Genomic DNA, 21,315 nt, shown 5'->3' on the forward strand with positions numbered 1-21,315 from the left:
AAAGAATAAAAACTAATTAAATGATTTTTATTTTTATTTTTAATAATATAAAACAAAAAACACGTTTACAGTTTTTTATTGTCAAACGGTTTTTTGTTATGAAAAACAAAAATTGTTCTTAAAACAATTATCTCCTAAATTCTTAAAAATGACCAAAATTATTATTAGTCATTTTTCTCTTTTCTCCCACATATTCTCTCTCTCTCTCTTTCTCCTTTTTTTTTTTTTTCAACAAATCATAACTTAAAATTTTCTTCTCTCAAACTTTTTTGTCACCATAAATTACAATTTTCTTCAAAATTTTGTCAAGAGCACGAAGAGATTGAATAAATTGAGAAAGATGAGTATGTATTCCATTTTAAAGTTATTTTGATTGTTTTATGAAGGGGTCTTTTTGTTATAAAAAAAAAAAATCATAATTTGGGTAGATATGAAGGTGATTAAAATATGAAAAGTGATTATATGGGTGCATATGTAATTTATCCTTCTTCAAAATGGGAAATACTGTGATATGAGATATCTTTATTAAATATTTCAAAAAAATAAAAAAATAAAATCTACCCATTTTCAAAATGGTATGACCCGTTACCAAGACAATCCGGCCCATTTTGTTGGACCGTGAAGGCGGTGAAAACTCTCCACATGGCACAGTCCACTTTTTGTGGTTTTGGGTCCTCCGATTTTGGAAGAGTTACGATCCTCCCCCTTACATACAGAGAAATCAGAAGGATTCTTTCTCTCCCTGAAAAAGAAAGACCAAAATGTTGAGAGTTGCCGGCAGGAGGCTATCTTCTGTGACATCGTCCTCTTCATTGTGGAGGCCAAACCAAGTGGCCTCCGCCGTCGTCACTTCCAATCCGATCAACCTTGATGAGCAGCCGAGACCCACCCGTTTCTCCGATTCATTTTCGTTCGCTTCCCAATTTCATCTTCCTTTTAGAGGTTAGGGTTTTCTTTGTGTTCTTTACCCTAGTCTAGGGTTTCTTTCACTTTGATACTCTCATTTTGTTTGGCCATTAGATTTTTCTACCGTTTGGTTGAATTCTAGATATTTGTTTTTATTTATTGCTTTTGTTTCGATGATGTGGAAGCTTGGTTGGGAATATTGGCTGCCAAAATTCTGAATTTTAATTAGTATTATTTTCATGTCTTTGAGGGTGACGAAGAAGGCATCATTTGACTGGGATTTTCAGTATGTGTTTGTTGCTATTGAAAAGGTAAAAATTGAATTAATTTTAGCTCAGGAAAGCAATAGCATCACTTCCAAAGAGCTAACCAAATAATACCAAGAAAGTTTAGGATTGAACTGGCTTTTGGCTTAATAGAAGCATAAAGGTGAAGAATATGAAGCTTGAAGACCCAAAGGCAGGGCTTCACAGTTGATTATGAACTCTTGATACACTAATCAATACTACTAAGCACGCCGTCACCTATTTGATCATTTCTTAGTTAAGTTTGTTTAGCCGCAATGTATTAAGAACTTTCTTTCTTCTTCTTCTTCTTCTTCTTCTTCTTCTTCTTTTTCTTCTTTTGCCCCCTTTTTTCTTTTCTTTTCTTTTGTCTTTGAGCTTTTTAAATCTTAACTCAAGTTTTGTTCTGTTGTAGTGCCTCTCTTTGGTAAAAAATGGGATGGTTTGGTTTGAATTGCTTCTGTTTTGCTCCACATTTTGTGCATATGAGTGAAATACAGAATTGGACAATCCATGTGGTGGTTAAATCTATTCTATTTTGATGTTTAGCTTTAATAGCTTGCATTTTACCTGTATAAAAGATGCGAAGTCAATACAATAAATGTACATAATTTTATTAGAACAATTTTTAGCTGAATTTCGAGGGTTTTTAACTCACCACATTCTCGATTGACAAACTATAAAAGAACAATCGAGTTGCCCAACAAGGAAGACTATTAGCCAATGTGGAAAGTATGTGCTGAGACGATAGAAGATGAGCATGCTCGGTTGGATGAATGTAAAGTTTTAGTAGCAATAAGTCTCGGCATAGGATGTGCAAAATTGATATGATAATTATGTTCAGAGAAGAATGATGATGATGATGATGATGATGATTTGATTATATTCTTCTCAAATTTCTCTGTTCACTATACCCATCCTTCCATATGTCTTAGCAAAGCAACCACTTGATCATAGAGTTTTATTGTTCATGGCTCTGACAAAAATATCCTGTGGTACATAGGCATTCTAATTGTCTAGCCACCCCATGAAAATTATTGTTAAGAGTTACTATAGGCCTTACATGAATAATAAATGAATTCGTAACTCCTCAAGCAACTAGTTTGATGTTGATTCAAAAGGATAGTATCCATGAATTGAAAACACAATCCATGTTGGAGGTTGTGAACACTTTTAGTGAACTTAAGGACATTTTCCAAGGATAATTATGCATTTCAAAACATTTCAAGTGTAGAATACCTGTCAGCTTCTCTTATGGTGGGGAATCTGCATATAATAAAATAATCCATGTATGGTTGAAGTTTGATAAGTTTGGTTGCAGAATTATGCATTCCAATTTTTTGTATTTTATAGCTATAAAACCAAATATGGCCCAAGGAATTAATAGATTAAACAAGAGATTTACAAGGTTTTCTAATTTGGGTTTCTTTGGTTTGAGTTAGGCTTATCGGATCATTCAGGTCTTGTTTCTTTGTGGTTTATCAACTGACTGATAAATATCATATTTAAACTTAGCAAATATTATATTTATACTAGACAGATATAAAATTTTTATGTTAACCACTAGCTTGTAGTAATAATGCTTTATTTGGTACAGGTAATTTGGTTCAAGGTATGATTTACATTCCTAGCTGAAACATAAGTGGTTAGAGTTTGATGTTGTGATAATTGAAAAGATTTTTCTTTCAATGTCAGTAGCATTGCAAAAATTTAACATCTTGACCTGTGTATAAAAATGTTAGAACTGTGACCTTGTGGGTTTTTTTTTTTTTTTTTTCCTTTTATCTACTTTTTGATAAGTAAACTTTGTATTTTTATTTTATTTTCATTTTTTGTCACCACTGGAACTCAAACCTGGAACCTTTCCACAACCCTACGTTGATATCCTCTGTTAAGGAAAATGGGAAACAGGACAAAATTCCCAAGGAAAGAAGAACACAGTACATTGAAGAGAATGCCTTGTTTGCAAATAGGTTGTTTTCAAGACACACGAGCTCTCGAATGCCTTGTTCTGTTAGTACAAATAGGTTGTTAGCCTTGAGGAATTCCTTCTTAGGCAGATCTAATTCCTCGGATCCCCTTTCCTTTGTCCTTTAACTGTCTCATCTTGAGCAGCAGGATTTTCTTCTATGTGAAAAGCATGGTTTCCTTACCACTAGAGGCAAGCCTTATGGGCTTGTAACCTTGTGTGTAAGTGTTGGGCATTCCCTGTTTGAAATCAATCTCTATTGCAACCAATAGTATTAATTATTGATGTTGTCTTTTGGTTTTCCTTTGCTTGCTTACAAAATGCACATTGAAGATTTGATGCTTTGATATAATTTTATTTGCAGATGGTGCATAACCTTTTCTACATCCTCTCATTGGTTAAAAATGTATGTTCAAGAGCCATTGATGCAAGTGGTTTAGGCATTTTTAGTGAGTCTTTTTAACTTGAAATGACTGCTAGAATGGTCCTTGATTTCTTCTTTGGGGCACATCTACTGGAATTGCTTCTCTTTGGACAACACTTGCAATTACAATTCATGTATACTGCATTAATTCTGGCTTTCATGTGAGATATGGAGGCAATTTATGCAAATACATCATGCTGATTGCAAAAACATATGCTGCAAAACATACTCCATTGCTTCTATGATTTTCATTTTTGCTTTTGTTGTTTGGTGAAAGGACCTGGAAAAGAAAAGAAAACCATTTATTCAGAAACGAAAAAAGAGAGAGAGAACTAGTTGCAGCCAAACAAGCAACAAAAGAAGTTATCAGGATGTATAAAGTGCTTGTGAACATAATTTCTTGGAAATAACTCCTGCAACCTCCAAGTGGATCCTCTCACTTTTCTTGAATTTTGTTCCAAACACACTCTTAAAGCACTTATCATACCTAGGGTTGGCCATGCATTTTGATTTAGTGTACAGGTTTGTATTTCCATGTCACTTCCTATCTTTCTTCCAATGCTAACAGTAAGGATGAATTCATGTCTCTTACTGTCATTGGTATGCAGTAAAGGCATAATTGTTGTTGTTGATTGATTGGCTTTCTAGGTTTTGCTTCTGAGTCTCTCACCCCAAGGAATGAAAGCGGCATAATTCCTGATGCTCCGCCAACTGTGGCAGCTGTTAAGAACCCGACTCCGAAGATAGTTTATGATGAGCACAACCATGAGCGTTACCCTCCAGGTGATCCCAGCAAGCGGGCATTTGCCTATTTTGTCCTGACCGGTGGTAGGTTTGTGTATGCTTCATTGATTCGTCTCCTGATTCTCAAGTTTGTGCTTAGTATGTCAGCCAGTAAGGATGTCCTTGCTATGGCCTCTGTTGAGGTTGATCTCTCCGGTATTGAGTCTGGCAACACAGTGACTATCAAGTGGCGTGGAAAGCCAGTTTTCATCAGGCGCCGAACTGAGGAGGATATCAAGTCGGCAAACAGTGTGGACCTGGCATCTCTTCGTGACCCACAGGAGGATTCAGAAAGGGTCAAAAACCCAGAGTGGCTCATTGTTGTCGGGGTTTGCACACATCTGGGTTGCATCCCCTTACCAAATGCTGGTGATTTTGGTGGGTGGTTTTGCCCCTGCCATGGTTCCCATTATGATGTCTCTGGCAGGATTCGAAAGGGGCCAGCACCTTACAATCTGGAGGTACCCACTTACTCTTTCCTGGATGAGAACAAATTACTTGTTGGTTAAGAAGCAATGGGACCTCTTTAGGTCGATAGTGGCTATTCCAGCCCAAAAAAATAAAAAAAAAATAAAAAAATCAAAGGATGTTCAAAACTTGTTCCAAATATCTCTGTTTATCTTTGTTTTCCACTCCATCCCTTTTTGGCACTTGTAGTATCGGTTATGTAACTTAAGACATAGTAACCCGCTGCCCCTGTTGGTGTTGACCTGGATTTCTGAATAAGTTGCTTTGGTGTTTGTTCTTGAATCTGACTGATTCCAGGAGGCTGCTAAAAATATATTCAATAGTGTATGTTATGGTGTTATGTTACTGTAGTTTCTTTGTTCTATGTTGATCTGCAAAAGTAAGACCTTGGAAACATGGTATCTGCTTAGGCAACCTGTCTAAGACTCCTCACAAAGTGGAGAGGCGACACCAGCTGAAGACTTGGGAGGTATTGATAACCATAAGGATATAATTGATTAAATTATTGAATCAGGGGCTCGGTGTTGTATGCATACTTCTACAGTATTACTAGTGTTGAAATATCAAAAATTTTCAAGTACAAAAAGAACAGTAAGCCTCCTTTTTGCATCTATTCACTGGAAGGAATGCAGAGATCCGTCTGGTTTAAAAGGAGATATTTTCGAAGTGCTTTATCATCATTCAAAGATGCCCTTAACATACACCATGCCCTTTTCACTTAGTTGCAGCTCCTTCCTCATTTGCTCTACTTGCTGGTCATCTCCTTGAACAATTATCTCTGACAGGGTTCCATCTTCTGCCACTATCATCTTCACCTTGATCTGCTCCTTTCTTGATGCTCGCTTCCAGTAATATGCTCCGCTGTTTTCCATTCTCAAATAATTAGCGCATGATACATGTATATATAGTGAAATAGTGTGTGTTTGTCAGCACTTACGCTAAAGGACTTAAGATGGTGAGCCAGAACCAGTTATTGCCAACATCCGGAAAAGTTATGGTAAGAACAAGGCCAACGCTTGCCAGGCTTATGCAAGTGCAGAAGGTGAGCAATGCTGCTTGGCCTCGGCTTGGAACCATCATGCCTTCAAACCTGGAATCAAATAAGCCAATATTGGAACCAAGAAACCACTCATCAACTCAACCATCTAGAATTAGGCCTTTCCCCATTTGTCCCCAATATTTCATTTTCTCACAAATTTTCCGTAACCAAACATAGCCTGAGTGAAAATGAGAAATACAGATGATACTGAGAGACGGGTGGTAGCAGCAGCAGCTTACGTTATGGTCTCTCCTCTATCCGACACCACAAAATTGTTGCGAGTAAAGAATGAAAGAATTTCCCCCGCCATATGATTCGGTTTATTCTTCCCTTCTCCTTCCCCTATAAATGACTTCTTCACAATCTGAAACAACACATCCACAAAATTTGGAAAAACTGGATGAGAGAAAAAAATGTGTATATTTTAGTTGATATTTCCCTAGAAAATAAGTGAAAAAAAGGTTAAAGAATGTATATTTTTTAACCATTTAATTTTCATTTCCTCAGATTTTCCATTGGAAATACCTTATTCTTTTCCTATGCTTTTTCTTTCCAAATTCTTTCCCACAATCCTCAATCATGAGAACCAAACATGGTATTAGAGTCGTAAAGAACATAATCCCAAAATTTATGATAAGATAAATGAAATTCTTTAGCGATCAGAAAGGAGATGAATTGAGTTTCGGAACCTTGGATTTTACAGAGCGCTTAATGAGAGACCACAGCCCGGGGACGGAGATGACAAAGAGACCTAGAGAAGTGTAGTAGCTGGCCAATGAATACCCTGTGCTCTCTGCAAGTTCAAAGAGCGAGTACGGAGTTTGATGGGTGTGGAGATGGTGGAGCAGTGCAGTGGATGAAGAGATAGGGTCGTGGAGGGAGACTTGAACCACCAGACTCTTGGGTCTTGTGGGGGTTGGAGTCCTCCTGAGCCATGGCTGATGTTGGAGGGTGAAGTCTCTGGTTCTGAATTTGGAGAGGGGGGAGAGAGAAGAGAGAGGTTGTGAATGGGATAGCAGCTTAGCTGCCATTGATCTCCAGAGGGAGGATGGGTTCGCTCAACTGAGATATTTACGCCACCGTGTGAGTTGTGGTTCATAAAACGCACCGTTTTGTTTTGTGGTCTCTGTTAGGATTCAAGACGAACCCAATTCTGACCGTTCCTCCACTGCATTTTTATTTTTTATTTTTTTTTCAAATTTTATTTTATTTTAAAATTTCAAAATTTTAATTATATTAAAAATATTTATGATTGAAAATTGAAAATAAGAATTTATTTTATAGAAAAAGTTCAGTAACTATATATTAAAAAGTATTTTGAATAATAAAATTACTATTTAAGTGAAAAATATGGTCGATTAAGTTAATAAATCAAATAATTTTTGAAAAAAAAAACACGAGGGCTTAATTTTTTTGAATTGTTTATCACATTTTAAAGGTTATGGAATTAAAAAAATATATATACAAAGAAATAGTAAAAGTAATGGTATTTAAAATACAATCTTAATATATTTCAGCAACTAAAACGTTTTCACAAAATAAAAAAAAAAATGCTGATTTTTTTTAGAATTATTTTAGATTTTTTTTTTCAAAAACCACTTTATAATAATTTATTTATTTATTTTAATAATTTAAAAAATTATCATATTTCAATAAATTATATTTGAAAAAAAAATTATTTGATGAACTTGGATCCTTTTAGGGAATTGGATAATAGAAGTCATTAATGCAATTTTAGAGGAATTTGTAATAACAAATTTTCAACCAAATCTCTAACAAATATTGAAAATTAATATAATATCAAAATATAATAAATAAGGATGCCCAAAAACAATATATATTTTTTTACCTTGTTTTTGTAAATATGGATATTATCTTATCCATTATAGTAAAATATTTTTAAATTTCATAATTTCTTTCTTATTTAATTTTAAATAGTACAATCATTTGAGTTTCAATAAAATAGATGATTTATACCAACTCGAGAATCATAGTGTATGCATTTTTACTTTTTACTCTTGTAAACCAAACATGATATATTCTTTTATATATTAGTCTCATATAACCTCATTTGTTTGTATTATATATACTCAATTATAAGATTGAGAGTTTGGTACATAGAAATTCAATGCCTTAAACATAAATACCTTTCATTATTTTTATCATTTATATATGTATTTTAAAAGAAAATATTATTTTTGCAAGAAAAAAGGTGAGGATATTCTTGTCCAAAATAGGTTTTGTTTTTGGGTAAAAAAAGTGAAAGGTTAAATTTGTAATTTGATGTTTCTTTTGTTCCTTTACTCAGATTATCCATAAGTTTGGACTGATTGATTAAAAGAGATGAAAAAATCCAAAATTTATAAAACTGATCTCTTCTATTTTTTTTACTTGAAAGTAATTTATTTTTAACATAAATACTCTTCAATATTTTTATCATTTACATATGTGTTAAAAAAGAAATTATTTTTGTAAGAAAAATAGGAAATTCTTATCCAAAATAGGTAACCTTTTTTTGTAAAAAAAATGAAAGGTTAAATTTGTAATTTGATGTTTCTTTTGATTTTTTGAATTGATTGATTTTATTCTTAAAATTTCTGACATTATTCCAAATGATACGGACATAAAAAATAAAAAATAAAAAATTATGCTTGAGAATAAAAAAATAATTAAAGAGCCTAGATTTCAAATGGATGTTGAGAGTCGAGACTTTGGTATTAAACGAATTCATTAATTTAATATTTTCCTAAATTTAATATTCTTTTTCAAAATTTTAACATTATTGTTAATTAAATAGGCAGGAAACAAAACAAATAAATAAATAAAATAGAAAAAGAAAAAAAGAATAGAAGTTTGACCAAAACATAAATAAAAGAAGGAAAGAGGAGGCCACAAGAAATGGATAGAATAATGGGAACGTTCACCCCAGAGCTGAGAGCAGAAGGTCCACGAGATCCGATGCCCCCCCTTCCTACCAATTACCATTTCATTCACGTTCCTAAATTCCTTCCCTACAGGCTCGCTCCCACTCCCAGTCCCAGCACCCAGCCGAGCCGCTCCTTTGTAGTCTACTCTCTCTTCCTCCTTGTCCGCACTCTATAATTGTTAGTCACTTAAAATAATTAATAATCTGGGATTGCCCTTACTATAATAATTTCTTATGTACTCCCCACATTTATTATATAAAAATTCACACAATCTAAACGTTTTCCGTTCGGGGCGGTTTTCCACCTAAGCTTGCTTTGGGTTCCACCCACCACACGTTCGAAACATTATTTTACTAAATTCTAATTTTATTCACACAATCAAATTTATTGTATTTTTAATTTAAATAACGTGTTTGAAGTATACATAATGAAATAGTTCTAATTTTGATGATCTAACACAATTACAGAAGTCCATAAAATATATTTTTTATTATACATAATTACTAGTTAAATATAATAAAAAAAATGATACGTGAATAAAAGAAATTAAGTAAAATTCTAATGTACTTATAGTGTTAAGCAAGAAAATATTTTTTTTATTATTATGTTTAGTATTAAAGTTTAGATTAATATTATTTTCTTATTTTTATTAAAAAATAAAAGTGAAAATTTCTATTAAAAGGGAAGCAAAAATTTGAATAATTGGTTCCCAAATTAAGAGAAATTGTGAAGAGATTTTGTGTATAATTATTGTGGTTATTATAATTTAAGGAAAAAAACCAAATATAAATCCAAATATACATCAGACAAGATTTGATTGATTTTATTCTTTTGGTAATTACTAAAGGCGGGAACCTTAATTCTTTAATTTTTGATATGGGCCGTATATTCCAAAATTAAAGGTCAATGGGAATAATCTCAATTAAAAACTTAGCTCACAGTGCTATCTACTTGGATTAAGGTCATCACCTTAATCATATCACATAGGATCCTTATCAACCCAAACAAGCAGACCTCTGTCCGTGTCCCACGCGGAGGTCTCCCATTGGCTGCTCCCAGAATGGTACAGAGATCCTATAAGAATGTACGGACAACACCGCCCAATCATCCGCCAATCATCTATGCGATTTTCATAGACCAAAAAAATGAAAGTCAACGCGGAGACCGGGGTTGGTCTACAATCAAAATGGTAGGAACCCAGGCCCGTACGGCAGGAGCCAGAGGGTGGAGCCAAGCCGCGCCCGAGGGCGCGAAGGCGACATTGAAAGAAGCCCAAAGTGAACATAACGGTTCCGAGAGACCACACTCGTCTGATTCTCTATAACCCCTCCCCCAAGCGAATCGGATAAAACCGAAACCATCTCGCCTCTCGCTGAGTCTCTCTCTTTCTCACATTAAATCCCAGTTTTTATTCGGAGAAAAATTCAAGGGTTTCCTAGTTGGTTGTTTGACTGATAATCTTGTGGGTTGGGTTTCTGTGGCTGCAGCGATTGGCGTTGAGTATGTTACAGGTATCTTCTGCTCAATTTCTAGGGTTTCGTTTGTTTCAATTTTAGATTTAATTTTGAGCGCTTTTCCTTGTGCTCTTTTGTTCTGTTTGGGATTTTATTTTATTTTTTGTTTGATGTTTTGTGTTGTTATGATTTGGAATTAATTAATGTTTATGCGATGAAATCTGGGATTGTTATTTCATTGCGTTTATATGGGGTTTGTTTTGATTTTCCGTGTTTACGTTTTCGGCTATGAAGTTGTTGTTTTTTTTTTTTTGTTTTTTTTGGATTTTATTTGATTTTTGTCATTATTTATTTTCCTTTAAGGGTGTTTGGGTTCTGGTTCAATTTAATTAGGTTTTGCTTGATGGGGTTAACTTGTGCTGTTGTTCCTTTATGATACACAGATTGCTTCGTCTTCTTGCATAAGTTTATATGCATAATTTGGCTAGCTGAACTGAGAATCGGTTTAGTGGAAAGACGAAAAGGTTTTTTATTGTTCATGAATATCCACCAAGTTTGTTGTGGGATATTTGTTGGAGAAGCTGGTAGATGTTGATGGAAACTTTACATACATTAACTATGGTGATGTTTGGATAAGTTTTCTGTTTTCTATTTTTAAAAATAGAAAGTCTTATATAAAATGTAGGGATTCTTATACAAAAAGTAAGTACATACCTTGTGTTCTTAAATTTTTTATTTTATTTTTTATATCAAAATTTAGAAATGCGAGGAAGTGAAGATTTTTTACTTAAATTTTAAAAAGTGTTTTCAAGTAGGCAAGGTTTACATTTTGTATAAGAATTTCTTAAAAAAGAGGAACCTTGTACAAACATCACCTAAATTATCTACTCGAAATCATTGGATTTTTGAGTTGCAACTCTATTTTGCTTACTGAGGGCACATTTTGCTTTTAATTGCACTTGGACAGTGACTACCTCTCACTAATATAAAGTGCCTTAAATTTGGCTTTCAACCAAACTACATTTGGAATTTGATTTCACTTTGTTGCATTGAATATTCACCCCCATCCAATGTTTTCATTCATTAATTTCTTTCTTTTTTCTTTTTTCTTTTTTTTTCTCCACATATTCTTAGACTTTCCAGAATACCTGGTCATTAATTTAGTGAGGTAAGGCCTCATTTGCTGTAGAAATCTATTTGTTGAAATCTTAATTCATATAATGTTGTCCAAATCATGGACTTCTATCAAAATTGGGAAGATTCCTTTACATTCAATAATAGAGAGGAGAATCTCATTTGGTAGCTTGACCCTATTGTCAAATGGCTAAAACAATAACTTTGATTATTTGTGCCTATGTTGCATCTGTTAACCCTTAGAAATACAGGCACCCACATAGTCTATAATGTGGACAAGTAACACAAGTACTACGCTAGGCATATAATATTTGGAGTGTCATCACTACCTTGGAAGGAAAAGTTTGTTGCAAAGTGTCCTAGTGTCGGCTTGTATCTGTTTCAGTATGGTTTAACCTTATTTTAAAATGCCAGCATTGGGAAAATTGATTCATTGACATCTTCAGCTTGTGCAGTGTGTGCATCAATTTCTTTTGGTTAGATTTATTTCTTTTTATCATAATCTACTTTTTTTGGCAAAGAAAAAGGCAATGCAATTCTTCTAAGTAAAATAGATTAGAACACCATGAGAAAATAGGATTTGTTAAGCAACTTTGTCAGTAGCTTTGGGGTGGATTTGGTAGTGTTTCTACTTGAAGTGTTTTTAGTAAAAATGTTTTCTTTGGAAGTGTTTTTAGGAGAATCACCTATTGTTTCTCCAGCAAACACTACAAGTGATTTTCCAATACTATAAGTGATTTTTCAGATTTTTAAAAGTGTTTCCTAGATTTTGTCAAACATTCAAGTTATTTCTTTTTCAAAAACACTTCTAGGGCAAAAACACTTTTTAAAATCACTGTCAAACAAACTCTTAAAATGCTTATACTTTCTCTCTCTCTCATGACCAAATAGTTCAGAATCTTGTAAACCTGTTTTCAATTACCAAGTTTATCATTGCTAAAAAAATTGGTGCACATTGTTGTTTGTTCTATAACAGTCATATTAGACCAAATTGAAAAGCTAATTTCATAGTCTTGAATACCTTTGAAAAGGATTTTGAATTCAATGGGCCCCAATTTGTGTCTTTTGACATATATGTACTATTTCACGCATGTCAAGATATTAATTTTTCATGTTCAAAGTGCACTAGTTCACTTCATTTCTTTTTTATTTTTATTTTTTGATAGGCAAATAAGATTATATTTATTTGTTCACTTCGTTTCTTATACTTAATGCAGTGATTTCTTATAAAAATCACTAGTATAACTTTGTGCTTAGCTTTAAATCTCCTCAAGTAAGGATAATTTGAATTAAATTATACTAGTGACTGATTGGAGTTGTGAAAACCCTGTTCATATTTTATGTTTATAATAATTATGGCTTTTGCGGGACACATTTCTATGATAATAAGAAGAGAAAATTACCTTGAGTCTTTATTACTTTGGAAGGTTTTGATTAATTGTCTTGGCCATGTGTGGCTTGTTGAGTATTTATGGGTTGAATGTATAAATAAATTTGGAATTGATTTCAGGCTTTAGGAGCTGTGAGAAAAGGGAGTGGTCAACACATTCAGAGGGTGGCCATCTCCAATTCTGTAATTAATTAGGTGCCTCTAATCGATTTCAGCTGTCTTGTTTATGTAAAATGAGTCATTTTGAAGTGATGATAACTATTTATCCAGTTTTATTTAGATATTTCATGTTGGTTGTTTAAAAGGTTTTGAATTAGGTTTTGTAAGTATTGAGGACAATCCTCATAGGGAGAAGATAATTTTCCACTTTTTACCTCTCGATCCATGCAATAAATGGCAATGGTTACTTCAATCTCCTTCTGGCCGAGTGATTTCACCTTATTAAAAAACAAATAAAAGCAGCCTAAAGTAGTAGGGGGTTTTCTGTGTGTATGAATTTATCTTACTTGTTTAGCATCTGATTCTTCCTGATATAATTGAGCTGCAGCTGTTAACAATACTTTAAACCCTCATTTTTTTTTTTCATACCTGACAATTTTCCCCCAGTTGATAAATAAACCTGGAACCTCCAACATCCCTCCCCAGCACCTTGCCACTCGGGCTAGGCATCAAGGGCTACTTTCAAGCCACATTTTGAAATTCTAATTGATTGTCTCTGCTTGAAAAAGTGTATAATTAAAGGGGTTTATATTTGGTGATTTATTATTCAAGTTGGTGTATTGTGATATGTTTTATCAATAACAGTTTGCAGCCTGCATACGGAAAGAAAATCGTTTTATTATGATCTGTATGACATCTTCTTATATGTTGTATAGTGTTATCCTGGGGATTTATTTTAACATTTCATGCCAACTGTGGCTGATCAGCAGAAAAAGCGATTGAGTGCTGCCAGCATTGTAGGTTGCAGTTCTCATCAGCCAAGTCGAGCAAAAAGGAAGAGCCTGGGATCAACACAATGTGGTTTAAACATGAGATCCCATATTTCTCTCAACTGGGATGACAATAAAAAGAGGGTTGTTGCTAAAAGGGAACAAATTGCCATATCTTGGAGAGATTTGAGTCCATTTATCAATTCTGTTCCGCATTGCCCCAATATCCTGGCTGATATTTGGGCTATTCCTCCTGAAATTTTTGAGTTGGAGGGTTTGACAGAGGTGCTCTCGTTTGAGGTAACTGTAAGCTGTGGCCCTGGCTTTTTACTTTGAGCTTCAGAATTTGCAATCTATTCTCAAAACATGTTATTGATTTTGCATGGAATATGTAAAAAATAGGTTTGGCAGACGCATCTGTCAGAAAAGGAAAGAGACCTTCTTACACAGTTTCTTCCTAGTGGACTGGATGGGCAGCAAGTTGTGCAAGCATTGCTTGCAGGGGATAACTTTCACTTTGGAAATCCTTTTCTCAAATGGCAAGTATTTTTAGACATTGTTTCTATTTCTAGACTAAATGGCTTATTTTTGCTATTTTTCCTGAAACACAGTAATTTCTGTATTTCTCTTTACTAAATAATTGTTGAAAAACACTGATGAATGGTTCCACTCATCAAGTGCCATATTGTAAAACTTCTAGAATTATGTTGTTGATAGCATAGTTGTTAAAAACTTACAATACATGATAGGATACAACGATATGGTACAACGATACTATACATTTTTTTTTAATGAAAATTGATACCTATCGCAATCTGTATCTTATTTTAAAGTGTATCTTACAATACATATACGATACATGATATGATATTTGATATTATGATACAACAATATATATATATCTTCAACTATTTTCTATAATTTTTTGAAAAAAATCAAATTAATTTTTTTTTTGGTTAACAAAATTTTATTATATTAATTGTTTAAAATATATTGAAAGATTCAAAATTGATCATAGAAATAGGTAAAATAATCTTATATAAAAAGCTGCATTTTTATTATCAGATGCTATTAGAAGTCAAGTTTATTTTTACAATGAATATTGGAGAATTTTCATTGGAATGGTTTGAATGTTGATTATGAAAATGATGGTGATTAGTGAATAAAATTTTTTACCGAATGAATTAGTTTTTTTTAATTTTTTATTTCTTTTTTTAGTGGAAAAGGAATGATGACGAACCTGAAAAACTAGAACTTTGAAGATAAAACATAAAGACACTTGCACGCGCACACACACACCATATATATCAATTAGCAACACAATACAATAAATGCATATGCCTAGTTAGAGTTTGGAATTAAAAATAATAGCTAAAAATTGAAGAAGTTTGTTTTTGTTGATTTTGTGATGAATCTATATATTGAAGTTATATTTTGTTAATTTGAACTTGTTAAAACATAAAAATTTATTGTTTTCATTTGATATGATATGATATAAATTAGCTCTTTAGATCCTACTATCTTCTATAAATTGAATATATAATACTCTATACTTCATACTTTCACTAGATGTCCAGACATATACATATTTTCTATTTATTTTTTTTTACATAAAAAAACTTATGATTCACGATACGATATGGAAAAATAGAAAAATGATACACGATACTTCTTATGAGTTAAACAACTGTGGTTGATAGCCAATGCTGAACAGATTCACCAAGTTTCTGGAATCCTATTTGCTGCTTCTTGATGATATTTTGACTCACAAGTCACATGGTATGGCAAGAAATGCTTTGGTTTCATACCGTATTGTGTTTGGTTTCTACTTTTCTGCTGTTAACTCTTACCCTTCTCAAAATTAGGGGTGCAGCCTTATCGTCTCCTATTTATACTGGTTTCCATATGAATGCAATGTTGAAACTCTTGTATAGTGTTTCCATATTTGAAAAGATGTTCCATTTTGATGATTTATTGTAAAATATTGAAGCTCAAGTCTGTACGTTTGTGGGACATATGCTTGCAGGGGTGCTTCACTTTGTTCTGGCGATCTTCATCCTGATGCAGTCCTTTCTAAGGAACAGTGTTTAAAGACTAATAAGAAAGCATACTATTTGGAATTGCAAAAGTATCACAATGAGTATGTAATGTTTAGTATTGGCTTTTCTTTACCTATCAAAAAAAAAAAAAAATGTTTAGTATTGGCTTTTCTCACTATATATATTCAATGCTTTTGTTCTAAAAATTACATGAAATTGTAGTGTCCAACATTTTGGTTCTTTTTATGCAGTAATATAGCAAATCTGCAGAAGTGGAAGGAGAGATGGGCCATCTGCAAGGATCCAGAAAAGGAAATTGTTCAGAATATATGGAGGTTTATACCCATGACACCTTGTGCTTTACATAGAAAGTGTTGAGTTTGGAGGCAGCAGAATTTTCTAAATGTTGTTTGGGCACCAAAAATTACATAATAATGTCTGTGCTGCCTCTGCTGGGAGTTTTTTTGTTCTATTATCTTGGTTCCTGCTTCTTGAAATTAAAAGAAAATGCTCAATAATAGACGTTCTCAATTTCATTTGAAAAGATTTGAAAGATGAACTAATTTGTGGAATGTTGTGGAAGTTCACATAAGATGATTTAAAATCGTGTCATTAAATGGATATAAAGTTTTACTTTGTGACTAGTTTTGAATAATTTGGAGACTATTTATTTTTTAATATTATTGTAATCTGTTTCTTTACAATCATAAGATTCTTCGCTTGACTTTGTGCGACTGAGTGTTTGCTTTCTATTGTTCTAATATCTTCTGGTGTATATCCATCCATGCTTGAGCACTCAATGAGAAATTTTGTTGTTTACAAATTTGCATATTTACTTGCATGCATGATCAGCCACTTTGGATGCTCAAGTCATGCTCATAATGAAAGGATCTGACAATCAGTCTTTGGTGATATTCCCAATGTGTTAAGGACCAATATACAAGTACTTTCTGACTCTGTGTCGACAGATAATTACCAAATAACTTAAAATTATTGTAAAGTTTACTTCTATATAAGCACTTTTATTAATACCTTCAAATGAAAATAAGATTCCAAATGAAATTTCAAGAGGATCTTAGCAGTTTAACTTGAGTTGCATTCTATAGTGATTATATATCTTCTTTGTACTTCGATGTTACATATGAGTTGTGTTTCATCGATTCTTGATATTTTTTTTTTTTCATTTGCAAGATAGTTTTGTATCTCACAGAGTTGTACTGAATTAATTTCTTAAGCAGGTCAAAAAAACATGCAGATGAATCTGGATTTCATGATTCTGAGGAGAATCTTGCAGCCACATCTGAATCTTGTTCTTGGGCTGCAGATGAGAAAGCATGTAGTAGTGATAACCAGAACTCCTCAAGGAAGGATGGAGAACTGCAAAAAGGGTAATGAGGCTCTCATTTATAGTCTTGTTCAACTAGGAGCACAGTAATAGGACTGAGTTACAAGGTTGTTAGCTTAGGCAAAGGAAAATGCTCTGAATAAATGAAACATTGGGGCTTGGAGTAGCTTGCTCCTGTTTTTGTTTTTGGTTGTTGCAAAACTTGTCGGGTTAGTCAAATAATCTCATGGCTGCATCATCTTCTTCTTGTGCCTATATTGAGGGATGGGAAACCTTTTCATTTATATTCATTCTTTGATTAAGTAATCTAATTAGTTATTTTGGGTGTCTGGTTGTTCAGGAAGGACTTGATGAAGGACAAATGCAAAAGTCCTGTGGCTGTGTCAAATGGGCTTAAGGTGGTAACAAGAACAAGGAAAAGAGTAAAATTCTCCAAGCTTAATATCCACTATGGTGATGGTGCCAAATACATGTCGTATATCAAGGTCTGGTGTTCATTTAATGTTATCAAAACTTTTCTACAAAAGGCCTTGGAGGCACTGCATGGTTCACTTTCCTTTTTATTACTAATTTTGAATCATGGGTGTATGGTCCTTCTCTAGTGGCATACATCCTTGCTGCATGGTCCATTGGGTTGTTGGCCCCCAGTCCCCCTCAACAACTTTGTCTGGTTGTGAGGCTTGAGTTTGAGGACTACCTCATACATGTTTGGGGTGCTGTATCACAGACCAGGATTTTCCCAAAAACTCCTTCCTGCACATGGGTAACCTAGAAGCCCAAGTTAGCTTGACTCAAGTCTGGGCACTAGACGCAAAATAGAGAGCCAAAACAAAGAGAATGCTTGAAGAAAGGGATTATAGTAACACTAGAAAGTTTTAACCTACAAAGCAAACTCTCAACTTTGAGATGGTTACAACTGAAGGCCTCCCCTAATTTCTAGGTTGCTGGGGAGGCAGAGGGTGCTAAGCTAGTAAATATCCAATGTGGGATTACAATTTTAAATGTCATAATATTTTCCTTGGATATTTCTAGAATGCCAAAATATTATACATATTCCAAAAGGGTTCCAAAGTCCAAAACACTTCAAATTCTTCTGTAAGATTGTGGAAAATTCTGGAGTTGTCTGGAGAGCTCTAGATAGTGGCATTGTCGCTGATATGCATAAAATTGGGTGGTGAACTGTGAGAGTTGACTAAAACACCAAATTCAGTGTGTTAATCCTATGGGCTGGAACTAAATCTAATCTTTTTTTTTTCTCTCTCTCTATGTATATAATATTTGGGGCTCTGGAAGAATCCCCAAAATTCTGTTGATGAGTTTTGTTTGAGACTGTTACTAATGAATTGGCTTTAATATATTTCAGATTAGCAAGAAACAGCATCAACTTGTTAAGAGTATGAAACAGTCTGGTAATAGCATTCAACCTAGGTCGCTTAACCGTGTTCTAGGTGACCTTGATAGTTTTCACATACGACCATATGAAGTATTTGAAGAAGAAGAGAAGAGGAAGTTGCATGAGCACTGGTTAGTTTCCTTTTATGTTAATGTATAACTTTGATTAGTGAAGATAAAGTTTTCTCCCTTTTAAAATCTAGTTTGTTTGGTGTAGGTCGCAATTGGCTACTAGAGATCTCCCAGCAGCATTTGCAAACAGGGAAAAGAAACAGTTACAGAGACGGCAAATGACTCAATCTTTGGCACTAGAAATGGAAGAAAGACTGAAGCCTCTGGTGGAGGTTTGTTACTCTGGCCTTCTTCACTTTTTACCTTTTGTATACATGCGTGTGGGCAGTTGTTTCAGGTTTGTGCATGCATGCATGTGAAATAACCTGTTCAATATCCAATTGACCCTTCTTGGATCTGTCTACATTGATCTTGCCTGATTTTGAAACTTCCTTTCTTGAATCATGTTAATTTGTTAGTTCATAACTTGGTGGTCAGGATGACGAGAAAGAGGGCCCTGATAGCATTCTTCAGGAGCAGGAGGATAATGGAGCAACAGATCATGAACCCACCATGGATGATGATGACAAGCCTGTTCCTGATTCCAATCAGAATCAACCTATACAGCCGATTCCTTTGCTCAATGACAACCTTGAATTTGGTCCTATGGATATGGATCCCGAAAACAACCATGTTGTTTCAAAACTAGATGATGATTCTCCTTCTGAGAAATCTGAGGGCTCGGGAAACTTGAGCCCCGAAGATGTTGCAGTCAGTCAGGGGCTTCCTCTCTCTTCTGGTTGTGATGTTCGTTCAGCATTTAGCATGCCTGATGCTTATTATGGCTCTACTTCTTTAAACCATGAATACACATCCACCAGGGAGTCGTCTCTTGGACATTCACACATCATTGAACAACCGTCCTGCTTGATTGATCTGGAATCTGAGATGCATAAAGAAGGCTCTGGTAAAGACCTGTTGCACAGGGAATCAAATCATGGTCCTTTCTTCAGTCCTTACCCAAACCCTGATCGCAGTGGGCTACTTCAATCTTTTATAAAGGGCCAAGGGATGTTACCATACCATCATGAGCAGGAACAAACTGTGTTAGATTTTCATCCAACAACGAATGTGTTGATTGAAACAGGTCAATTTCCTGGTCATCTGCAAGAGCAACTACAGTTAACACTGCCATTGGAGCAGAGGCAGAAGAGACAGGATGAGATTTACATGCATCAAAATATGCAGGAGAACATTTACTCTGATGTCGGTAGATATTCTATTCCTAGGCAAGAACATTTCTCTACCGTAAATATGCAAGATTGGTCTGTAAATCCTGCCCGTGTTTCAACCCCTCTTCAACCACATTTAAATGGAGGAGATTTGCTAAGTCAGAACTGGCTTCCTGGTGAGCATCGACCCCGTGGTGGCTGGTCTGGTTCAGATGGTGTTGGTGTTGGTGTCCTGAGCCACAGCATTGGGAATAGAGGCAATACAGATGGGAGCCTGTTCAGCGTTCTATCTCATTGTCGCGAATTTCAGTCTGGGGGCCCTTATGAATCAATGGGCTCCACTGAGCATTTCATTTCATCAAGGAACTATGGTGGCCTAGGTGGTGGCATTCCAAGAAGCACCACTGTTTTACCACAGGCAGCTAATCCTCTTAATTTTTTGAGTGGGTGTGAGGCTGCTGCTACCCCAAAGACCAATAATATGGGATGGACCAGTCTCCCACATCAGAATTCTGCTTTAAATGATTCAATGGGTGAACCATTCTTGAGGTCCTGGAATCAATGAGGAGAAACTTTCTCCCCCTTTGTGGTCCGGTGGGGTGTGGTGCATGTAACTGTTTGAGCTTGGTGGGAAGACAGGATGCTGAACACAACATGCATGTATGAGGATGTTTGTGGTTAGTTATTCTTAGAAAGAAGAGACATCGAGGATTACAGCAGAAGTCGGATATACATGCCTTTTGAGATAGGATTTTGTACATACCTACACAAGAGCCAACCCAACAGTGTGTATATATCTAGTTGCTAAACAGGGAAAGTGATGCGGAGGATTGAAAGAATACAAGGTACCTCTTGTTTGATAGGTAAGCAGGATGTCTTATTTTCATTTTTCACTGGGATATTTTGACCTTCTTGCTGATGGGAGATACATTTCAACTTCAAGAAACATTGAGGCTAGAAACTACAAGGGGCAACTTTTTTTTTCTTTTCTTTTCTTTTTATATAATAAACTAAAGTTGTCAATCTTTTTTTTTCTGTTATTTGATATGCCATTTTTGTTCATTTTTGGTAACCTTTCATCATCTTCATCTCTCTCCCCCCCTCTCTTTCTCTCTATTGTAATGGTGCTGAGATGTCGAGTCCATGGAATGCCATCAGTCTGCAGATTGATTGGCTCTATTGAATGGAATGCCATCAGTCTGCAGATTGATTGGCTCTATTGAAATCATGTTGCATTAGTACGTTTTTTACAGTATATATATTGAGTTCTAGCATATGCATGCTGTACAGATGAAGTGGATCTAATTCTTAGGTCAGGTGTGTTTATTTGGTATCTTTTTCTCTCATTATTGGTGGATTAGGTTTGGTATCTTTTTCTCACTATTGATGGATTAGGTTTTCCCATTATTTTATTTCATGGGGAGTTTGTGTATGACAACAATTTTAGAGGATGTTTGTTTTTTACTCGGTGTTTGTGTTTTTTTACTTCATTTTAAATAGAAATTAAAATTAATGTTTAATAATGTTAAGTATTAAGTTGTTTGTTTTT

At 34.4% G+C, this 21,315-nt stretch overlaps 3 protein-coding genes across 7 annotated transcripts; 2 read left to right on the forward strand and 1 right to left on the reverse strand.

Annotated features, from left to right (window-relative positions):
• Nucleotides 1-669: 669 nt before the first annotated feature.
• On the forward strand, nt 670-5,179 carry LOC117930373 (cytochrome b-c1 complex subunit Rieske-4, mitochondrial-like). Its single transcript, XM_034850998.1, has 2 exons — nt 670-942; nt 4,232-5,179. The coding sequence occupies exons 1-2, from the start codon at nt 762-764 to the stop codon at nt 4,873-4,875; spliced, it is 825 nt and encodes a 274-aa protein (XP_034706889.1). The 5' UTR covers nt 670-761; the 3' UTR covers nt 4,876-5,179.
• A 125-nt stretch (nt 5,180-5,304) lies between these two features.
• On the reverse strand, nt 5,305-6,950 carry LOC117930375 (protein COFACTOR ASSEMBLY OF COMPLEX C SUBUNIT B CCB1, chloroplastic). Its single transcript, XM_034850999.1, has 4 exons — nt 6,563-6,950; nt 6,113-6,237; nt 5,772-5,924; nt 5,305-5,695 (listed from the first exon to the last, which is right to left on the reverse strand). Exons 1-4 carry the CDS (start codon nt 6,902-6,904, stop codon nt 5,512-5,514), a joined length of 804 nt encoding a protein of 267 aa, XP_034706890.1. The 5' UTR covers nt 6,905-6,950; the 3' UTR covers nt 5,305-5,511.
• Nucleotides 6,951-10,008: 3,058 nt separating this feature from the next.
• Nucleotides 10,009-20,791, forward strand: LOC117930733. 5 transcript variants are annotated; one of them, XM_034851402.1, is made up of 11 exons: nt 10,010-10,311; nt 12,899-12,973; nt 13,705-14,007; nt 14,110-14,246; nt 15,734-15,847; nt 15,998-16,081; nt 16,982-17,134; nt 17,432-17,576; nt 18,455-18,615; nt 18,701-18,827; nt 19,033-20,791. In XM_034851402.1, the coding sequence occupies exons 3-11, from the start codon at nt 13,807-13,809 to the stop codon at nt 20,329-20,331; spliced, it is 2,421 nt and encodes an 806-aa protein (XP_034707293.1). In that variant the 5' UTR covers nt 10,010-10,311; nt 12,899-12,973; nt 13,705-13,806; the 3' UTR covers nt 20,332-20,791. The 5 variants fall into 5 exon arrangements, with proteins under 5 accessions (XP_034707290.1, XP_034707291.1, XP_034707292.1 ...); XM_034851403.1 differs by having other exon boundaries at nt 13,708-14,007; XM_034851399.1 differs by lacking the exon at nt 12,899-12,973 and having other exon boundaries at nt 10,009-10,311.
• Nucleotides 20,792-21,315: the final 524 nt, after the last annotated feature.

This window comes from Vitis riparia, chromosome 14 (assembly GCF_004353265.1).
Source record: "Vitis riparia cultivar Riparia Gloire de Montpellier isolate 1030 chromosome 14, EGFV_Vit.rip_1.0, whole genome shotgun sequence".
Lineage (NCBI taxonomy): Eukaryota > Viridiplantae > Streptophyta > Magnoliopsida > Vitales > Vitaceae > Vitis > Vitis riparia.

Excerpts from the sequence above, each read along its gene's own strand:
- LOC117930733 (XM_034851399.1), top strand. Across the intron at positions 17,135-17,431 it reads GATGGAGAACTGCAAAAAGG|GAAGGACTTGATGAAGGACA; the intron begins GTAATGAGGCTC and ends CTGGTTGTTCAG. Across the intron at positions 17,577-18,454 it reads AATACATGTCGTATATCAAG|ATTAGCAAGAAACAGCATCA; the intron begins GTCTGGTGTTCA and ends AATATATTTCAG.
- LOC117930373 (XM_034850998.1), top strand. The coding sequence starts at position 762 with ATGTTGAGAGTTGCCGGCAGGAGGCTATCTTCTGTGACATCGTCCTCT. Across the intron at positions 943-4,231 it reads ATTTCATCTTCCTTTTAGAG|GTTTTGCTTCTGAGTCTCTC; the intron begins GTTAGGGTTTTC and ends TTGGCTTTCTAG.
- LOC117930375 (XM_034850999.1), bottom strand. The coding sequence starts at position 6,904 with ATGGCAGCTAAGCTGCTATCCCATTCACAACCTCTCTCTTCTCTCTCC. Across the intron at positions 6,238-6,562 it reads AGCGCTCTGTAAAATCCAAG|ATTGTGAAGAAGTCATTTAT; the intron begins GTTCCGAAACTC and ends GTGTTGTTTCAG. Across the intron at positions 5,925-6,112 it reads GATAGAGGAGAGACCATAAC|GTTTGAAGGCATGATGGTTC; the intron begins GTAAGCTGCTGC and ends ATTTGATTCCAG.